This window comes from Myxocyprinus asiaticus, chromosome 19 (genome assembly GCF_019703515.2).
Source record: "Myxocyprinus asiaticus isolate MX2 ecotype Aquarium Trade chromosome 19, UBuf_Myxa_2, whole genome shotgun sequence".
Classification (NCBI taxonomy): Eukaryota; Metazoa; Chordata; class Actinopteri; order Cypriniformes; family Catostomidae; genus Myxocyprinus; species Myxocyprinus asiaticus.
Window position 1 is genome coordinate 33,124,839 of NC_059362.1, and position 19,213 is coordinate 33,144,051.

The 19,213-nt window shown below is 37.8% G+C and overlaps 2 protein-coding genes across 4 annotated transcripts in view; both read right to left on the reverse strand.

The window, feature by feature from the left end:
* Positions 1-1,378: 1,378 nt before the first annotated feature.
* LOC127410361 (phospholipase A2 inhibitor beta-like) lies at positions 1,379-8,755 on the reverse strand. The gene is made up of 2 exons (XM_051645579.1): positions 7,440-8,755; positions 1,379-5,178 (listed from the first exon to the last, which is right to left on the reverse strand). Exons 1-2 carry the CDS (start codon positions 7,846-7,848, stop codon positions 4,520-4,522), a joined length of 1,068 nt encoding a protein of 355 aa, XP_051501539.1. The 5' UTR covers positions 7,849-8,755; the 3' UTR covers positions 1,379-4,519.
* Positions 8,756-9,707: 952 nt separating this feature from the next.
* The window catches only part of LOC127410351 (rho-associated protein kinase 2-like), a 55,844-nt gene continuing 46,338 nt past the window's right edge, over positions 9,708-19,213 (reverse strand). For 2 of the 3 annotated variants that reach the window (XM_051645564.1, XM_051645566.1), the window contains 7 exons: positions 18,298-18,365; positions 18,113-18,201; positions 16,450-16,528; positions 16,064-16,328; positions 14,561-14,837; positions 13,505-13,589; positions 9,708-10,892 (listed from right to left, as the gene is read on the reverse strand). In XM_051645564.1, the coding sequence (XP_051501524.1) occupies positions 13,556-13,589; positions 14,561-14,837; positions 16,064-16,328; positions 16,450-16,528; positions 18,113-18,201; positions 18,298-18,365 (812 nt within the window). In that variant the 3' untranslated portion in view covers positions 9,708-10,892; positions 13,505-13,555. The remainder of the gene's footprint in view (positions 10,893-13,504; positions 13,590-14,560; positions 14,838-16,063; positions 16,329-16,449; positions 16,529-18,112; positions 18,202-18,297; positions 18,366-19,213) is intronic. The other variant, XM_051645565.1, reaches the window with a different exon arrangement.

The window sequence follows — 19,213 nt, forward strand, 5'->3', positions numbered from 1 at the left end:
AAAACACAGAACTGAAACACAATATCACATTGACGAACACACACACAGAACGGCCGCGTGTCTCTCTCTCTCTCTCTCTGGCGTCCCCGGCTCCTCCTTTATCTCTCTCCCGCTGATTGGGCAACTCAGCACTGGGCATATATCCTCATGGCCCAGCCACACCCTCCTCCTCGTGACATACCCCCACCACCCGATTCAGGCCGGGGAAACCTCCGCTCCAGTAACACCGAACCAATCCTCTCCTCTGTGTCACGATCCTCCATCAGCGGCGAGGGCTCTCTGAGGGCGCATCTTCCTCCAGTCCCGGGTTTCAGCACCAGTGTGGCAGACAAGCCTCTTGTTCGGTAGGAAAAGGAGGAAGCAGGAACCTGATTAACCATCAACAAGACTTTAATTACATAAACATAAAATAACATAAAAATAACATAAAACACAGAACTGAAACGCAACGACACACACACGTGCATCTCTCTCTCTCTCTGGCATCCCCGGCTCCTCCTTTAGCTCTCTCCAGCTGATTGGGCAACTCAGCGCCAGGGCGTGCATCCTCACGGCCCGGCCACGCCCTCCTCCTCGTCACAATGTTTTACACAGTACTTACATTATCAGCAGATGCATAATTAAGAAAATTAGTTGTGATTGACAGAGCAAGCTGGGTGCAGGCTCATTACTCTGTATAATTAATCCCCAGTAGAAAGCAGAATTATAAGCTTACTCCTCTCTGGATATGGGCAATATTCTGAGATCAAAATAGTTTTTGGCAAGGAGTTCTAAAACCATTTAACACACTAAGAGTGAGTGTGACCTTTTAAAAGATGCATGTCCTCCTTTTTACTAATGGATGCATTCAAGAGAACTAGATTTTTGGAGAAATGCTTTGGTCAGATGTCAGGATTTGAGAGCTAAATATAGACTTCATGCATTAAATGAATAACCTTAAGTTTAATTTCTCCCATTACAGTGAAAGTTGACATTTTACACTGTTAAGTGTAGAGAAATTTGTCTTGCAAAATGCCATATGCATTATTGCTTTTAACTGCAGTTGGGTTACGAAGGAATTACAGTATTTTTCTGTTTGACTAAATGAATGCTCAAACCATAATTTATCACTATGTAACACAATTTTTGTTCCTGGGTAGTAAGTGTTATTTCCTAATTACTAATGCCTCAAAGTATAGAAAATGGCTATTATTTCCCACAGACTTTGCTTTGGTGACCAGGACAGTGATATTTTGAAATGTACCTATTTCCAATGAGAGAACGGGTGAATTTGTGTCTTTTTGTTCACATAAAGTCAGAAAAAAAACCAATGTATGAATCCAAATTAACATGTAATTATACTAAAGTAATACAAAAATGACTACAAAAGATTTAGGAGTAGTTTTTTCAAGATTTATGATTATACTGTAAATCACTTTCACAAATCAGCCCCCAAATATAGTCTCCCATCATGTTCTCGTTATACTGTCCTTGGTAGCTGCGTTCAAAGTCCAGTATATCCTGGTGGAAGCGCTTGCCTTGCTCCTCCATGTACGCTCCCACGTTCTCCTTAAAATAACACATTCAAATTACAGTCTGCAGTCCCCCTTTTCTCATATTTCTTACATATTTGCTATTTCTCTAAATACAGTATGTCAAATTTGGATGCAATACATACAGACCAAGACACCTGCCACCCAGACATCAGCAAATACAGAAATGCAAATGCACAAAGCTTAATAAAGCACAAAAATTCTCTGTAAACTCATGGTTTTGGCACAAGTGAACAAGGCTGGTGTCCAGTATGTACACACACTGTAACAGTAAAGTCTGTTAACAGACTAAACAAACAAACAATCTCAGGTCCTTTCCTGCATGAATTAACATATTTTGTCATTTTACATTAATGCTATATTTAACTATATAAATAACATTTTTGAAGCCCTGGACATAATGCCATTATAGACTCATGTGTATGAGGCCCAAACATAGAACACGAGAGAGAGAGTAATGCTATGTCTCATGAATAAAGGATGGTATGTCATTACTGTAAGTATATTGAGCTTTGGAAGTGCTTTCAGTATGAAGACTGCGCTTGAGATACAGCCACTGTGTGTTTGTCTTCTAGTAAAGCGTATGAAAATGCATTTATTTGTTCTGGAAAAAAAAAAATACAGGGGAAATGAAAGAATAGGGGTACATAGGGCAGAAGTTGGAACAAGGGCAAACTGATTCTCCTATCCTCTCAATACACTCTGTAAAACATTTCATTCAGATACACTGGGGATTTATAAGGACAGTACATGAGAAATCAAGAGATACAAACAGACGGAGATAAAAAGAATGGAAAAATATGAGAAAAAGAACAAGACATACTATTTTTGTTTGTAATCTTGTGACAAAAGTGATAATAGGCAGAGCTGTCATAAACAGATGGACACTTTTATTTTCTTTGGAAAATTATGTCTGAAGGTTAACATAATGGCTGTCTTTTTAAACGTATTACTTTTTCTGCATCCGCATAATTCACAGGACACGTGCGCTTGTAAATTTGAGTTTAGTTCTCTCTGCTGTTCAAAAAACAAAACAAACAACAACAGTTTTTCTATCTTTAAAAATAGCTTAATATCAACCCCCGAATAATAACACTTAAAACACCAATGAATCACCTGACGAGCGAAGTTTATTTTTTCTATGTTGATGTATTTCCTATAAAAAATGAGGGGGAGGGACATAATGTTGGACAATGGACAAAATCTGTGAAGTGCAAGATGGAACAGAAACACAGTAAATTTTAAATTGGTATACATTGCTAAAATATCTTTTTGTCAACTTTTAGGAGTACAGTAGCATATAGATGGCTTCAAAGCTAATAGACATTGACTAAAAGCCACAAAACTCCAATTCTGAATTCATGGGGACCAATATGTAACTCCTTTTTCACTGTACATCTTGCTATTGCAGTCTCTAGGCACGATCATGATTTCAAGTTTGATTACACTTCCTAGTGCTTGATGCATGCACAGAGCCCTAGATGGCGCTAAGAAGTGTAATCGAGCTTGAAATCATGATTGCCAAGGAAACTGCTGATGTCAAGATTTATAGTGAAAAAGAAGTTGTAATTTGGTCTGTTCTCACCTAAAACCAACTGGCTCTCTTCAGAATACATGGATTAAACCACAGGAGTCTTATGGATTTCCTTTATGTGGCCTTTATGTGCTTTTTGGAGCTTCAAAATGTTGGTCACCCTTCACTTGTATTGTATGAACCTACAGAACTGATATATTCTTCTAAAAGAAATAACTATATCTATAAAATAATTTATATCTTCTAATCTAAACATTTGTGTTCTGCGGAAGTCATACACATCTGGACTGACATGAGTGCGAGTAAATGTTAAGAGATTTTCATTTTTGGGTGAACTATTTCTTTAACATCTCACAGTTTGTAATGTATTGAAGTTTAAAAAAACGTGTGACTGAATGTGATTGCTGGTCGGGGTTGGGAACCGAGAATCGGTTCTTGTTCAGAACCTGTTCCATTCTTTACAAATTACTAGAATCGGATGATCTTTGTGACTTTCGGTTCTGTTAACAGTTCCCCTGCTTTATTTTTCTGCCGATGCAGCTGGGACACCATACTGAAATACTCTGAGTGTTTCCAGCAGAATATTTCTGCAGCAGCGCTGCCCTCTGCTGGGTCAAAACTGTAAAACACTTATAAGTGACTCTTATGAGCCGGCTCTGTTGAATCTACAGTGCGATACAGACAGCGCTTCCGGTATGGTCCGATTGCCGAAAGAATGACTCATATGAGCCGATTCTTTTGAATCTAAAGCACGAAACATACAGCGCTTCCGGTCTAGTCTGGTATCTTACACTGATGTGCAAGTTAAGAATGTCCAACTCGAAATTATATAAGAACTGTTGAAGTCTCACAAGCTTGAAGTACAACTTAGACAGCAGAACACAGGCTTAACTGTCTCTGGAACTCTTACTGTTATGTCATGTGACTTTAGACTTGTGCAACTTTAATCAAGCTGTGCAGTTACTGACTGGTTGTTCATATGATAAAATAATCTCTTTTTTTATTATTATTTTTTTCACATTCCTTGTTTGTTAAGATACAGTCCAGATATAGCCTAGTTAGGATCAATTATTGTATTGGATATAATTTATGTCTCTAAAAAGTCAGCAAATACACCTTTTACAAGAATTGTATTAAATTTATTTCTGATTTGTTATATCTTCTCTGTAGAAATCTTAAAAGATCTCATCATTTGGCAACAGACTGTAGAGGAGAGTAAATCCAATAAGAATTGCATTTCTCATATTCAAATAATTCTTCCTCAAAAGTACTAAAAGTAGTACTGGAATCGTTACCGGAACCATTAAGGAACCAGAATCGTTAAGAGGAATCGGAACCGGAATCGTTAAATTCCTAACGATTCCCATCCCTATTGCTGGTAAAAATAATCACATGGTAAGATCTGGCAATGTTTTATAATATGTAATTATGACTCTGTCTATCTGTAATTCACTTACTTTTTCAACCCAAGCTCTGTGGCAGAAATTGTAGTAATGTTTCTACCCTTCAGGTGTTCAGGTGTTTGACAAATGACCCTATCACCATGAAAAAGTCTATTTTCATTCTTACACAACCAATGCCATAGATGTGCCAAACCAGGGTTGCAGTGCCAGGGATTACCAGAAAATACTGTATACAAACGTCCTTCCAATATACCTGAAGACAGGTTTTTCAGGTAGTTGTTGCTGAGGTCAAGGAAAACAAGCTCACTCTGCTTAAGGAAGAGTCCAGCAGGCAAACTCTCCAAACGGTTACCACCTAAGAACAACTGGCGAAGTTTCGGGTTACCATGAAAGGCTGATGCATCTATGGACTTCAGTTTGTTGTTCACCAGGTCCAGAGACTCAAGTTTGGACAGGGAGTTCAGCACTCCAGAGGCCAGCTCTTCCAGCTGGTTGTTTCTAAAGTCTATGCTCTCAATATTGCTTAGTCTTTGCAGGAAGGCAACAGGTAACTGGGTGAATTTGTTAGACGATAAATCCAACCTCTGGATAGAGCTATTTACAGGCACACAGTCAGCATCTACCTCAGAGAGCAGGTTATTTGAGAGTGTGAGATCCACAAGAGGAGAATAATAAAACACTTGTGATGGCAAAGCTGTCAGTTTGTTACCTATTAAGATAAAAATAAAAAGCAGAGTAGACTCGGATTAGAATTTTAAAAATGGAAATACTCTCAAATTTAGTGGCTTTAAAGGTGCACTCAGTAATTTTTTCCTCATTAAAAAACTTGAAAACTTGAACATGAATTGTAATTTTGCAATATACAGTGCATCTGGAAAGTATTCACAGCGCTTCACTTTTTCCACATTTTGTTATGTTACAGCCTTATTCCAAAATGGATTAAATTCATTATTTTCCACAAAATTCTACAAACAATACCCCATAATGACAATTTGAAAGAAGTTTGTTTGAAATCTTTGCAAATGTATTAAAAATAAAAAATGCAAAAAATCACATGTACGTAAGTATTCACAGCCTTTGCACTCAAAATTGAGCTCAGGTGCATCCTGTTTCCACTGATCATCCTTGAGATGTTTCTACAACTTGATTGGAGTCCACCTGTGATAAATTCAGTTGATTGGACATGATTTGGAAAGGCACACACCTGTCTATATAAGGTCCCACAGTTAACAGTGCATGTCAGAGCACAAACCAAGCCATGAAGTCCAAGGAATTGTCTGTAGACCTCCGAGACAGGATTGTGTCGAGGCACAGATCTGGGGAAGGGTACAGAAAAATTTCTGCAGCATTGAAGGTCCCAATGAGCACAGTGGCCTCCATCATCTGTAAATGGAAGAAGTTTGGAACCACCAGGACTCTTCCTAGAGCTGGCCGCCCGGCCAAACTGAGCGATCGGGGGAGAAGGGCCTTAGTCAGGGAGGTGACCAAGAACCCGATGGTCACTCTGACAGAGCTCCAGCATTTCTCTGTGGAGAGAAGAGAACCTTCCAGAAGAACAACCATCTCTGCAGCACTCCACCAATCAGGCCTGTATGGTAGAGTGGCCAGACGGAAGCCACTCCTCAGTAAAAGGCACATGACAGCCCGCCTGGAGGACTCTCAGACCATGAGAAACAAAATTCTCTGGTCTGATGAAACAAAGATTGAACTCTTTGGCCTGAATGGCAAGCATCATGTCTGGAAGAAACCAAGCACCGCTCATCACCTGGCCAATACCATCCCTACAGTGAAGCATGGTGGTGGCAGCTTCATGCTGTGGGGATGTTTTTCAGCGGCAGGAACTGGGAGACTAGTCAGGATCGAGGGAAAGATGAATGCAGCAATGTACAGAGACATCCTTGATGAAAACCTGCTCCAGAGCGCTCTGGACCTCAGATTGGGTGACGGTTCATCTTCCAACCGGACAATGACCCTAAGCACACAGCCAAGATAACAAAGGAGTGGCTACGGGACAACTCTGTGAATGTCCTTGAGTGGCCCAGCCAGAGCCCAGACTTGAACCCAATTGAACATCTCTGGAGAGATCAGAAAATGGCTGTGCACCGACACTCCCCATCCAACCTGATGGAGCTTGAGAGGTCCTGCAAAGAAGAATGGGAGAAACTGCCCAAAAATAGGTGTGCCAAGCTTGTAGCATCATACTCAAAAAGACTTGAGGCTGTAATTGGTGCCAAAGGTGCTTCAATAAAGTATTGAGCAAAGGCTGTGAATACTTATGTACATGTGATTTTTTTTATTTTTATAAATTTGCAAAGATTTCAAACAAACTTCTTTCACGTTGTCATTATGTGGTATTGTTTGTAGAATTGAGGAAAATAATGAATTTAATCAATTTTGGAATAAGGCTGAAACATAACAAAATGTGGAAAAAGTGAAGCGCTGTGAATATTTTACGAATGCACTGTATGTAGGAAATCATGACGACTCGCATTAAAATGAAGACTCCAGTCATATCAGTAACTTTATAAAAGCTGTTTTATTCTACATGGAGAGGTGTTTTAACTCTACATGTGTTAGAATCACATGACCAGGCGACTACTACTGGCTTAATCTCAGTAGCCGTCCTGTTATTTGACACTTTCACCCATGGATTAAATTAATGTTGGTTGACTGTGAAGACTAAATATTTACAATGGCATCTGAAACTGAAAACTATTGATATTAAATGATGCTGCATCCAAGCCGCTAGGTGTCAGTATAAGTCCAAGATGACACAAAGACAAAAATGACTGAGTGCACCTTTAAAGAGTATTAGGACACATAAACCACATTAGATAGCAAAAAGGCATCTGCAAAAAATTATGTTAGACTTTTTCTCAGAACTGACTTTAATAAAAAATAAATAAAAAAATTAAAAAAAATTCACAATTACTTTTAACCACACTCACACAGTAAGTTATTGACCAGTACCTGTAAGGTCTAACCCGTGAAGATTAGAGAGGCCCTTCAGCAGGTCAGCAGGTAATGTACGCAGCTGGGTTTTAATCAGATCAAGGTCCCTCAGATGGGAAAAGGTCTTCAGGTCATCTGACGTTATGGAGCTCAAATTGCTAAAGCGGACACTGAGGTACGTAGTGTTAACCGGAAAAGCCTTACTAGGTATGCGTGTGAAGTTAACATAAAGACAAATGATGCGGACCTCATCAGATCTTGAGACATGTCTGCAACGTCCTGGGTGCGAGACTCTGTTTTGCACATGGGCAAAGCAGATGAGTACAGCTGCAAGTTTTAGAAAATAATAAGTGTCCATATCTGTGACAAGAGTCAGGTTCTTTGTAAGAAGTTCCTGAGGTGAAACCTTCAACTTCTTTATTAACATGCAGTGCTGATCTTGCTTTTATAACCCAAAAAGGATATTACATTAGTCAACATGTAAACAAGGATTTTCCAGGTCCACGTCTAGTTCAAGTTCTTTTGCAACACTGGACATTTGTTAATCGATACTTGTGAATCATTCACTCTCTCAAAAAGTGTATCTACCAAGGTTTTCCCTGCATTTTTACAAACAAATCTTGTTTAACCCTTCAGCGTAAACCCTAATAAGTTAGTAGAACTCAACAAATTTGAGGCAATCATTTTCATCAAATTGTTTGTGAATAGAACTTTCAGATTTTGATTTTGTGCTACACATGCATGTTAATTGCTTTTAACTTGAAAGGAGTGAGTTAACTAATACAATTTGATGACACTTTAAATTAACTTTAAATTTAAGTCTTCAGCTGAATTTACGATTACCATGTAAGCTCGACATAAATACTTAAAGTAAAAGGAACCTACCTAGCTAGTATTAGCTAAAACTAGCTAGCACAGTAAATGCAAGCATCCTGAATGCATTATGAATTGATTAGCACAGCTCAACGTATATAGCAATGTACTGTAGAACAATCTAAGGGCGTTTTCAGACCTGTAGCTCATTTGGTTTGATCCGAAACAGGAGCTAAATTTGTCACAATGTTGCATTTTCTAGGTTCGGTTCGCTTTCTCAAGGCAACGTTTCAAAACGGACCAAAACTGTGTAAATAAAAGTCACATGTAAGCGAACTGTCCCCTTATTGGACAGAATGTTTGTGCACTGTTCGGAGATTTAGCGCATTCATTGATATACCGGTTAAAATGATATATCTGTAAAAATGTCAACCGTGACATATTTTCAAGTGTTGTTTATGTAAAGCTTATGCAAAACGCCACCGCATTGCATTGAACAGAATGTGCGTTCCAGTCAGAGGAAATACACTTTATCCGACACACGAATGAAATACGATGTAAAATCTGCAGCATGGTTATTTTTATCCGTCATTATTTGCTTTTGCTAGGGTGACCATTCGTCCTCTTTTTCGGACCTTAAAAAAGCGACCGGCCGGGATTTCTAAATTTGCAAAAATGTCCGGGATTCGGCTTTAGTTGCATTATGATTTGCATCTGGTCTAATACTTCATTGTGTGCGCGCATATTTGCGTTGCTTTGTAAGTCCCGCCTTCTCGCACACCAATTGGTCGATAATAAGACGCTTGCAGCAACTATTGGCCAAATTCCTGCCTGTCAATCTCTCCGCGAACGCGCGAAGCGCTGTTGTGTTCGGCATCAAACAGTTGCTTGACAGTAGCAGCAAATGACAGCTGAGTGGAAACAATGCCCAAACGAAAGTGCAAATTTACAGAAGATTTGCACAAAAAATTCCCATGCTTTCGTCCAGGTTGAGATCCGTGGGAAGCAGAATGTATGACATGTAAAGCTGGCACTTATGTGTCAGTTCCTAATAAAGGTGTAAGTGATTTAGAAGCACACATTAGCTCTGTGAAGCATAAAGGGTCAGCAAAAGGTGAAAGTTCATCAGGTTAATTAATGGACTACTTTTTGCGTCCAGGTAAAATTGTCACATTGCTTCATTTTCCATGGCCATTCAAATAATAGTAATAGTAAATGAAGGTACACTCATGCCATCAAATATTTTATTTTAGTACATGGACATTCAAAAGAATGTTGGACATGTTTGAAACCTATTATTCCACCCCACCCCAATGTTCACCCCAGTTTTTGGGAGAACATGCATTTTGCTGGCCTAGTCCACAGAGGTTAATCATTTGTAGTGCATTACTTTTTTGAATTTACTTACCCAACACTGCTCCTATATAAACATTACTGATGAAGTATGGATCACACAGTCAGAAATTTGCCATCAAATAAAACTTTTATTAACAATTTCACAACATGTCTCAACAGTTTGTCAATGGCAATTATGTGTATGTTGTACTAAGATAAATTATAGAAAATGGTTTGGAGGTCTTTTTATTCCACTATGCAAAAATATCAAAGTCTTTTATTGTGTCAGCATATAATAAAATGCTAAAATGTGATATGGATTACATTTTTGCATCATGTCATATCAATAATATGTCTTGAATGCATATATTTTGAGCAGATACTTCTGGCAAACATAATTAATTCATGCTTTCTAATGGCTCCCCAATTTGGAATGCCCAATTCCCAATGTGCTCAAGGTCCTCGTGGTGGTGTAGTGACTCACCTCAATCCGGGTGGTGGAGGACGAATCTCAGTTGCCTCTGCATCTGAGACCGTCAATCTGCGCATTTTATCACATGGCTTGTTGAGCGCATTACCGCAGAGACATAGTGCGCGTGGAGGCTTCACGCTATTCTCCGCGGCATCCACGCACAACTCACCACGTGCCCCACCGAGAGTGAGAACCACATTATAGCGACCACGAGGAGGTTAACCCAATGTGACTCTACCCACTCTAGCAACTGGGCCAATTGGTTGCTTAGGAGACCTGACTGGAGTCACTCAGTACGCCCTGGACTTGAACTTGCGACTCTGGATGTGGTAGTCAGCATCTTTACTTCCTGAGCTACCTAGGCCCCCTGAATAAAGTATTCTTTGATATAATGCATGAAAAAAATAATTTGTGCCATTAGATATTTTAATTGTCAAACAAAAATAGATATAATACTTGATTATCATATAATTGTGGAGCCAAAATATATATTCAGCTTCAAACACACACATTGGCTCACACACATACACAAAGGCACCCACACTTACTGACAAGCTTGTACAGATTAAAAAAATAACCTCTAATTATTCAAATGCTTTTACTTTTTAAAAAATGACTATAAAGAATGTGATGTCTAGGAAGACAAAACACTCTAATGACTTAAAATTTAAACTACACCCTTTAGGTGATATATGGCTCGTGCAGTATTAAATATAAGGCCCCTCAGTCATTTAAACTTGTTAGGCTCTTGGAAGTCCTGCCACTTTCCAAAATGAACAGTATGTCATTCTCTTCTGTGATGTAATTGTTCCCAGATGGATTATCACCTATCCGGACTTTACCAAGGTTAACTGAAATTAAGGAGAAGGAGAGAGGGAGAGAGAGAGAGAGAGAGAGAGAGAGAGAGAGAGAGAGAGAGAGAGAGAGAGAGAGAGAGAGGGAGGGAGGGAGGGAGGGAGATGAAGTTTAATGAGCAGGTGAGACAAAAAATAAATAAATCTAAAAATCTAATCTGGCAGACACATCACATTCCATTCTCTATTCAACCATACACAAAAGTAAACAAAAACAAATCCATTCCATGTAACCAAACAAAGCCAAATGTCCTTAATTCAGCCAAACATGCACATACTGTATATAAGCACTCATATTAGTACACAAACACATCCACAATTAAAACTTGCATCCTAGTTTTGGGTCCTTTGAGAACAAAACACAAGCACACTATTAATACCATACATTAAAAAACCTGCTTGAAAAAACATGCTAAGGCACCACTGTGGTTACCCCGCAAAGTCTAATACATCGTCATCATCCATTTCAACCTCAAGAGACCAACCCCAGTCCTTCAGGCCCAACTCAAGATATCTGGAACAAGAGAGGAGTGATTTGGGCTCAAATAAAAAAGATCATTCCACTATGTGGAAATCAGAATAAATCCCTGTTTATCCAGCAAGTATACTGTAGAGTTTTCAAATAAAGGCTTTTCTTTGAGCTCTAAAATGTTATTTTTAAGAAAGGAAGAGTGACTAATATTTACTAATAATTGTAATAAAAAGCTAGTGTGACATTATTTGGTACTTTGGTCATTTGAAATGTACTGCAAAGGAGGAAGATCAAGATTCTTTAAACCAATAATTCACAAATCCCATAAAAGCAGATGCCTTTAAAAACCATCATGATTTCTTGTCCTTTCCAACAAATGTCAAACACACTAGACTCATTTTGCAGAAAATTGTGTGAAGACTGGTTGTTTTGAAAGCAGCTGTGGGCAGTTACATTTTTCCTTAATGTCAAAGTCTGATATTTAATCAGATGCTCGGTTGAAAATCAAAGCTCAGGATGAGTTAAATGCCAATATTATGTAACTTGGAGGTTAAAAAGTGGTTGTATTGTTATTAGTGTTTTTAAGCGGCGACACTCCAATGTTATTTCAGGCATATTTAAAGGGACAGTTCACCCAAAAATGAAAAGTCTGTTATAATTTACTCACCCTCATATCGTTTCAAACACATCTGACCTTCTTTCTTATACAAAACAAAAAAGGATATGTTTTAATTAGAGCTGTAAAAATGAACGCGTTAACGCATACGACTAATTAAAAAAGTTTAACGTGTTCATTTTTCTTAAATGCGATTAACACATTTGCCTTTAATACAGCATAAACCAGCATAAATGCTGGTTGAAAGGGCGGAACCTTTGCGAAGTGTCTGTCTGGATTCATTACATTGTTGGACACACCACAAACACACACAGCAGTGATTAAGTGTTAGTGATAATGTGATGAAGAAAGGACCTCTTGTTGTACAAAACAAGCTTAGATGGAAGTATTTTTCAGTTTAATGCGCATTTTAATTACCACAGAAGCAAGGCAAGTCTTAACTATTACCAAAACACGGAATGAGACGTTTTTGTCTGCAAGCGATTTTCATGTGTACTTCAGAGCTGCGCTTTACGCTGGCGCTGATGCCCTGATGCCTATCATGAACGCGGCTTCACAATTGCTTTAAAGCGGATAGCCACAGTCTGCTGGCTGATTAATATTGTAGAGGATAAGAGTTTAAGAGATTTAATGCCCATTGCACTGAATATGCAACCTAAAGTATGTGGGGACTAGTTCTTTCAATTAGTCAAACTCCCAATTAGACGTTCGGAAACGTTTAATGCTACTTGAATTGGTGCTGTTTTACTGCATTTCTATCTTTATACTGTAGAAGGCTTTGTTTGGAAAATGTTAATAAAGCATTATATTGTTACATATTTTTTTGTTTTCTTTCCTAAGAAAGAAAGAAATGCATTTTGACATGAAAAGAAGTATATTTAGAGTCAAATTGCAGCACAATTTGAGATTAATCCAGATGAACTACGAAAAATTATGTGATTAATAAACATTTTTAAATTGACTAACAGGACTAGTTTTAATAAATATTGGGCCATATGTGGGAGAATCTTGTTAACCGATATGAAGTGGCTAAGCAACACAAGTTCTCACTTGAACATGAACCACTGTGAATAAGCTTCTCATATCGCTCATGAATGTGCAACGGACATCCAAATTTTCACAGCAAAATTATTTAAATTGTAGGTTTTTCTCATCAAAACCCATCGCATGCCTTAAGACAACTTGAAATATATCTCATGAGTCGCATGGACACTTTTATGATACTTTTGGGTTAGCTTTAAAGTGAGACACTATTCACTGCCATTGTATTGAAAACAGCAAACTGGATTTTTTTTTATTTATTTTTTTATTCCTCCTTTTGTGTTCTGCAAGAGAGTCACAATGGTTTGTAATGACATAAGTGTGGGTAAATTATGACAGAATTTCATTTTTGGGTGAACTATCCCTTTAATTACTCTTACAGAGAACAGAACAGACAGTCAAATGCATGAAGTGGAAGTTTTAGGCCTGCAAAAGCCAGCAGAACATGATAAACAGTAATCTGGCATGTGGTGTACTTACTGTCCACACATATGAACAATGGGGAAAGGTGAAAGGTCAAAGGTGAACAGGTCAGTGAAGAATGATACGGAGCATGGGGCCAGGGCTAGAAAAGGTTAGCAGCACAAAGAAAGCTATTGAGGACCTACACAACTATACAGCCAAGTCTAACTTGTTAAACCCAGTGCATTTATATTTACCTTAATTCATATAGCAAATGCTTGTGTCTTAAGTGACTTACAAATGATGAACAACACAAACATACAGTAAGTGATTAATCATAAGGAGTAACATCATTATCAATTATGCTGCAATACAAAATTTCTAAAGTTGACCAGAAGAGTTCAAGCTAGTACAGATTCAGATAACCGTCAAAAATAACCTCCATTATCAGATTTTTAGTCTGCATCTTACTGAGCTACTTTCAATTAAAGGAATATTCCGGGTTCAATACAAGTTAAGCTCATTTGACAGCATTTGTGGCATAATATTGATTACCACAGAAATACATTTTTCTTTAAAAAAAGCAAAAATCTGGGTTCAGTGAGGCACTTACAATGAAAGTGAATTGGGGCAATTTTTAAATGTTATTAGAGTACTCACAATTTCAAAAGTATAGCCACAAGACGTAAACAATATGCATGTTAACATGATTTTAGTGTGATAAAATCGCTTACTAACCTTTTTTTTGTAAAGTTATATCCAATTTTATAACTTAGTTGCCATGATGATGTAGACAACAAACCCTAAAACTACTGTAAAAATTATGATTTAAACAACTTTTCAGCTCAACTAATACATGAGTTTAACAAAAGAATTAAAGTGTTTTAAAAAAAACTATTGTCCCCATTCACTTCCATTGTAAGAGCCCCACTGTAACCTTGATTTTTGCTTTTTTAAAGAAAAGGAAGGACAGGTCGAAATGAATTTTTGTGGTAATCAACATTATGTCACAAATGCTGTCAATTGAGCTTAATGTGTATTTAACCTAGAATATTCCTTTAACTCCCTTAAGTGTATCTTCAAGTAATGTAACTCCCCCTTGGTATTAACCTTGTTGATCTGTCTGGTTCTCACCTGGTCTTGGGTGAGTGCTGCTGTCGGGTGGAATGCACTTTGATGGCTCCTCTGTGGGGCATCCTGGGGGAGGAACGGGTGGACAGGTGAGGAGAGGGTTGAGGGGACAATGCGGGTGGAGATCCCTCGGAGGGGGAAGGAGATATAGCTAAAATTGCGGTGTGGGCTACAGGTTTTCGTGGGACCTGCTTGAGCAAGCGGTTGACCCATTTCTGCTGCTCTTGTGTGGAGTTGGCCAGCAGCAGCAGCTCTTTTGCTGTGGACATGTCATAATTTACTGTGGAAGAAAATATGAGGCAAATTAGTTGTATTTCATACATACAGTATGTGAGTGCTGTTTGTACTGCCTGTTGATACAGTGGGGTCCAAAAGTCTGAGACCACTAGGGAAAAAGTTTCTATTTAGCATTTTCTAACTTAATAAATAACTTTTAATTGCAAATTATATTATGTTATATTATATTATATTATATATATTATGATACAATTTGAGGAAAAAGTTAAATTGAAAAGTTAACATGAATTTCAGAAATTCTTAGTATTTAGTATTCCCCTTTTTTGCTTTATTGACAGTATGCACTCAAACTTCCATGGACTCCACAAGTTTGTGCAAAACCTGATGATCATGTTATCAAGCATGATTTGAGAATGTTCCAAAGAGCATCTTGTGTGCTTCAATGAAAGCAAGACAATCTGATCTTTTAAGAGTAAACATGATCAAAGTCACAAATTTGCTTACATTTGATTAGTAAGCAAGAAATACATTGACATTTTTTCTTTCTTTTTTTTTGTGATGAAGTAAATATAGCAGAAAAGATAAGTACTTTCTACATTGAATACGATAGTTTAAGCATGAACTTGAAAATATTAAGTTAATTCTAAATTTGCACTATTTGTACAATTGTTCTACAATTCAATCATGTAAAAATGAATGTTCTAGCTTACAAGTAAATATTATTTATGATTATTATGATTATATAATGATTATTATCTTTACAATGCATCATTATGTATCAGTCTTAAAGTAGAAACCCTTGTCATATTTATTTGCCAAGTTGAGTAAATTTCACAAGTAAATGAAATAAGTAAAATTTACTAAACTTTTCAAAGCTGACGTTCCCAGCATGCACCGGGCTTAAATAATTAATGAACTTGCATGGTTTCATTGTTTGCAAGTTGACTTACATAGTTTTTATAGTTGATTTTGTTGTTAAGTTTGGTAACTTCTTGTTTTGTAAAGTCTGAAGTTCATCTTCTAAAAAATTACTCATTTATGATTAAAAAAAAAAACTCTGTTTCAGGCTTTTGGACCCTAATGTATCTATCAATTTGCATTACCATACAGGACACTGAAGGAAGCCCATAGCATTTATAGCACCAAAAATAATGCTACAACAAGTCTTCTCAGTACCCATATCAGTAGTCAAGATTCACACATGTATAACAACCTAGAGTATTAAGATAAATCTGAATTTCCAATGCTCTGTGAGTGTGACCTCCTGACCTCTGCAAGGAGCAAGGACCTCTTCCTTTCGATCGATGTGATCTTTATGGCATTTGACCCGGCAGCGCCTGCACTCCAAGGCTGGTGGTGGCCTGAAGACGTTCCACAGAGGCCTTGGACAGGCTTCGCAGCTGGAGGGAAAGTGGTAGAGCGTGTGCACAAACTCATGACCTTTGTGTGGGATAAACGACGACCTTTCAGCTGCCGATAATGGTTCCACAGCAACTTCCTCTTTCTTGCTCTCTCCCTCATTAGCATATAGTATCTATAGAGAGAACAGAGGAAGACAGGGTGTTGTAAGGTTAAATTTGAAGCATGCTGAATTGTCTCAATCATTCTTATTTTAAAGTAGATGCATTTCTGCAGGGACAAATTGAGCATGTTACCTGGAAAATGCATGGGATTTCTCTGGGGTCTGCGCGGTACACATCTGTCTGAGTGACAGGTCTTACGTGAAAGAGTTTGCTAAGAGTGGAAAAAGGAAAGGAAGTAAGAAAATAAATGGATTAGGTATTGGTTTTTTTATTTTTATTATTGTTTTTTTTTATTTTTATTAATTTTATCCCCTTTTTCTCCCAATTTGGAATGCCCAATTCCCACTACTTAGTAGGTCCTCATGGTGGCGCAGTTACTCACCTCAATCCGGGTGGCAGAGGACAAGTCTCAGTTGCCTCCGCTTCTGAGACAGTCAATCCGCACATCTTATTATGTGGCTCGTTGTGCATGACACTGCGGAGACTCACAACATATGGAGGCTCATGCTACTCTCCGCGATCCACGCACAACTTACCACATGCCCCATTGAGAGCGAGAACCACTAATCGAGACCACGATGAGGTTACCCCATGTGACTCTATCCTCCCTAGCATCCGGGCCAGTTTGGTTGCTTAGGAGACCTGGCTGGAGTCACTCAGCACGCCCTGGATTCCAACTCGTGACACCAGGGGTGGTAGTCAGTGTTAAAACTTGCTGAGCTACCCAGGCCTCCCATGGATTAGGTATTGTTATGTAAGTGCAATCATTTATCAACAGGTTATTGAGTTGTTTATTGTTTAATGTGATTTATAACTTAAACTGCTTTACAGAAAAGGGATTGTATGCTAAACTTGGTGACCACACATTTGCCACCATATTACAAAATATCACTGCTAATATACAGGGTTCCCACAATTTTTGACCAATTAATTTCCATAACTTTTCCAAGACCATCCCAGTCATTTATGAAAATCATTTTGATCGAGACCAATTCTCGTATTAATCATTCAGACATATTTGTGATCTGGTTTGAACAACATTACTGAAAAGAACTGCCTCAAAACATTGACTTGCTCACAAATTAGACATCACTTTGGCTTGCAAGCACGATTTACTCTATACATGCTCTACTTAAGGGCAGTTTCCATGACTTTTGAGACTTCTTTCAGGAAAATTAAACAATTATTAGGATTATTTAAAAAATAAAATTTTACACTGCTCTTCACACACCCCTGTTGGAAAGACCAGCATATTTATACCAGTACATTTTATATATACTATTTTTTATTGTATAATGTGTATTCTATATTGTGTGTATTGCATACTGTACATTGTATGTTATTTGCATACTGTGTTGTGTGTAATTATGTGTATATTAGATTTTAAATTGTGTTGTGTAAATCTGAAGTTTATTGTAAATTGGTATGTCTCATCACTGTCATGACTGCTATGTTGCTCGGAACTGCACCCAAGAATTTCACACACTATTGCACTTGTGTATAAGGTTGTGACAATAAAGTGATTTGATTTGATTTGACATGCTGGGTTTTGGACACTAATTATCGGTGTCTCCCCCTTGCTTTTTATCTTAACCAGCTTGAATTCCCTGGTCAATCAGTTTCACCAGAAACACCATACTAATTGACCAGTTTTACCTGTTCAGGTGGTGAACCACATGACAATGTTGGTCCATCAGCCAAACCAGCACTAGCCATCATAAACCAGCTAGGACCAGCAAGCAGAAAGTAACTTTGCAAGAGAACAGTAAATGTGTGTGCAACATCTGAAACTCACTCAATGTCTAGAATCATGAAGGGGCTGGATTGCTCTCTGTCCTGCTCGGACTCATAAAACAAGATCTTCTTGCTGCTTACCACCACATACTGCAATTCACAGAGATACATGCACAGATATTCAAAGAGTTTGTTGATGTGGCATATGTATACATGTTTACAACTTTACTACGTTTAAACCATTACCTTCTTTTCCCAGCCAAATCTTTTGGTGTTCTTGGTAGGCATTGAGAGCCATCCCTCTAGACTAGCATCTGTACACACACACACACACACACACACACACACACACACACACACAAAGAGTGTGTTACAAATTATATATAAGATTCCAAGGCAACACAAGTTAGAGAGACCGAAAATGATCAAGCAAGTACAGGCCTTGAAAATGACTTTCACAGATGCAAAACACAAATCTGTTCTTAAAGTCTCTTGGAATTAAATGGTTTTGCTCTATCACTCTATCAGTAGTGTTAAAACACATAAGGTGAGCAATATCTCATTATCGTGTAAATTTATGAAAAATCCCATTAGTGTTACACCAAATTATTAGCAAAAAAACTGTGACTGTGTTTTAAAAGCTAGTAAGCTGGGCAGCATTATTGAGCATCATAGGCACATTTGAACCAAGGAGGTCTAATAACTGGAGAGAGCTATTCGTTAGCTTTTCTTTTCATCTTAATTACAGTTGCTCAGCTGGTGCAATCAGCCCAAGGAGGTATGCAACCTGTTTTCTGCTATCTTTTCTACTGGCCTTTCAGTTCCGGAGACAATTTATTTAGCCTATTGCCAATTAGTCAAATTCATATAATGCTTTTAATATCCCTCCAAAAAAAAATAAAAAATACTTAAAAAAAAAAAAAAGAATACAAAATTACTATTGAATGTACAGAAATAGTATTGCATGTCCTCGCAATAGTTTTACATTCCCTTGTAAATAAATTTACCATGGTTTTAATATAGTAGCCATATTTTAACCTTGATATTCATTGTAAAAGCATAGTAATAATAAAAAAATCACAATTTTGTGGTTATTATGGTGTTACTACAAATATTTGTAGTAAACCATGGTAAACACAAGAATAACCATGGTTAATCAATA

Excerpts from the sequence above, each read along its gene's own strand:
- LOC127410361 (XM_051645579.1), bottom strand. The coding sequence starts at position 7,848 with ATGTTAATAAAGAAGTTGAAGGTTTCACCTCAGGAACTTCTTACAAAG. Across the intron at positions 5,179-7,439 it reads TCACGGGTTAGACCTTACAG|GTAACAAACTGACAGCTTTG; the intron begins GTACTGGTCAAT and ends TTATCTTAATAG.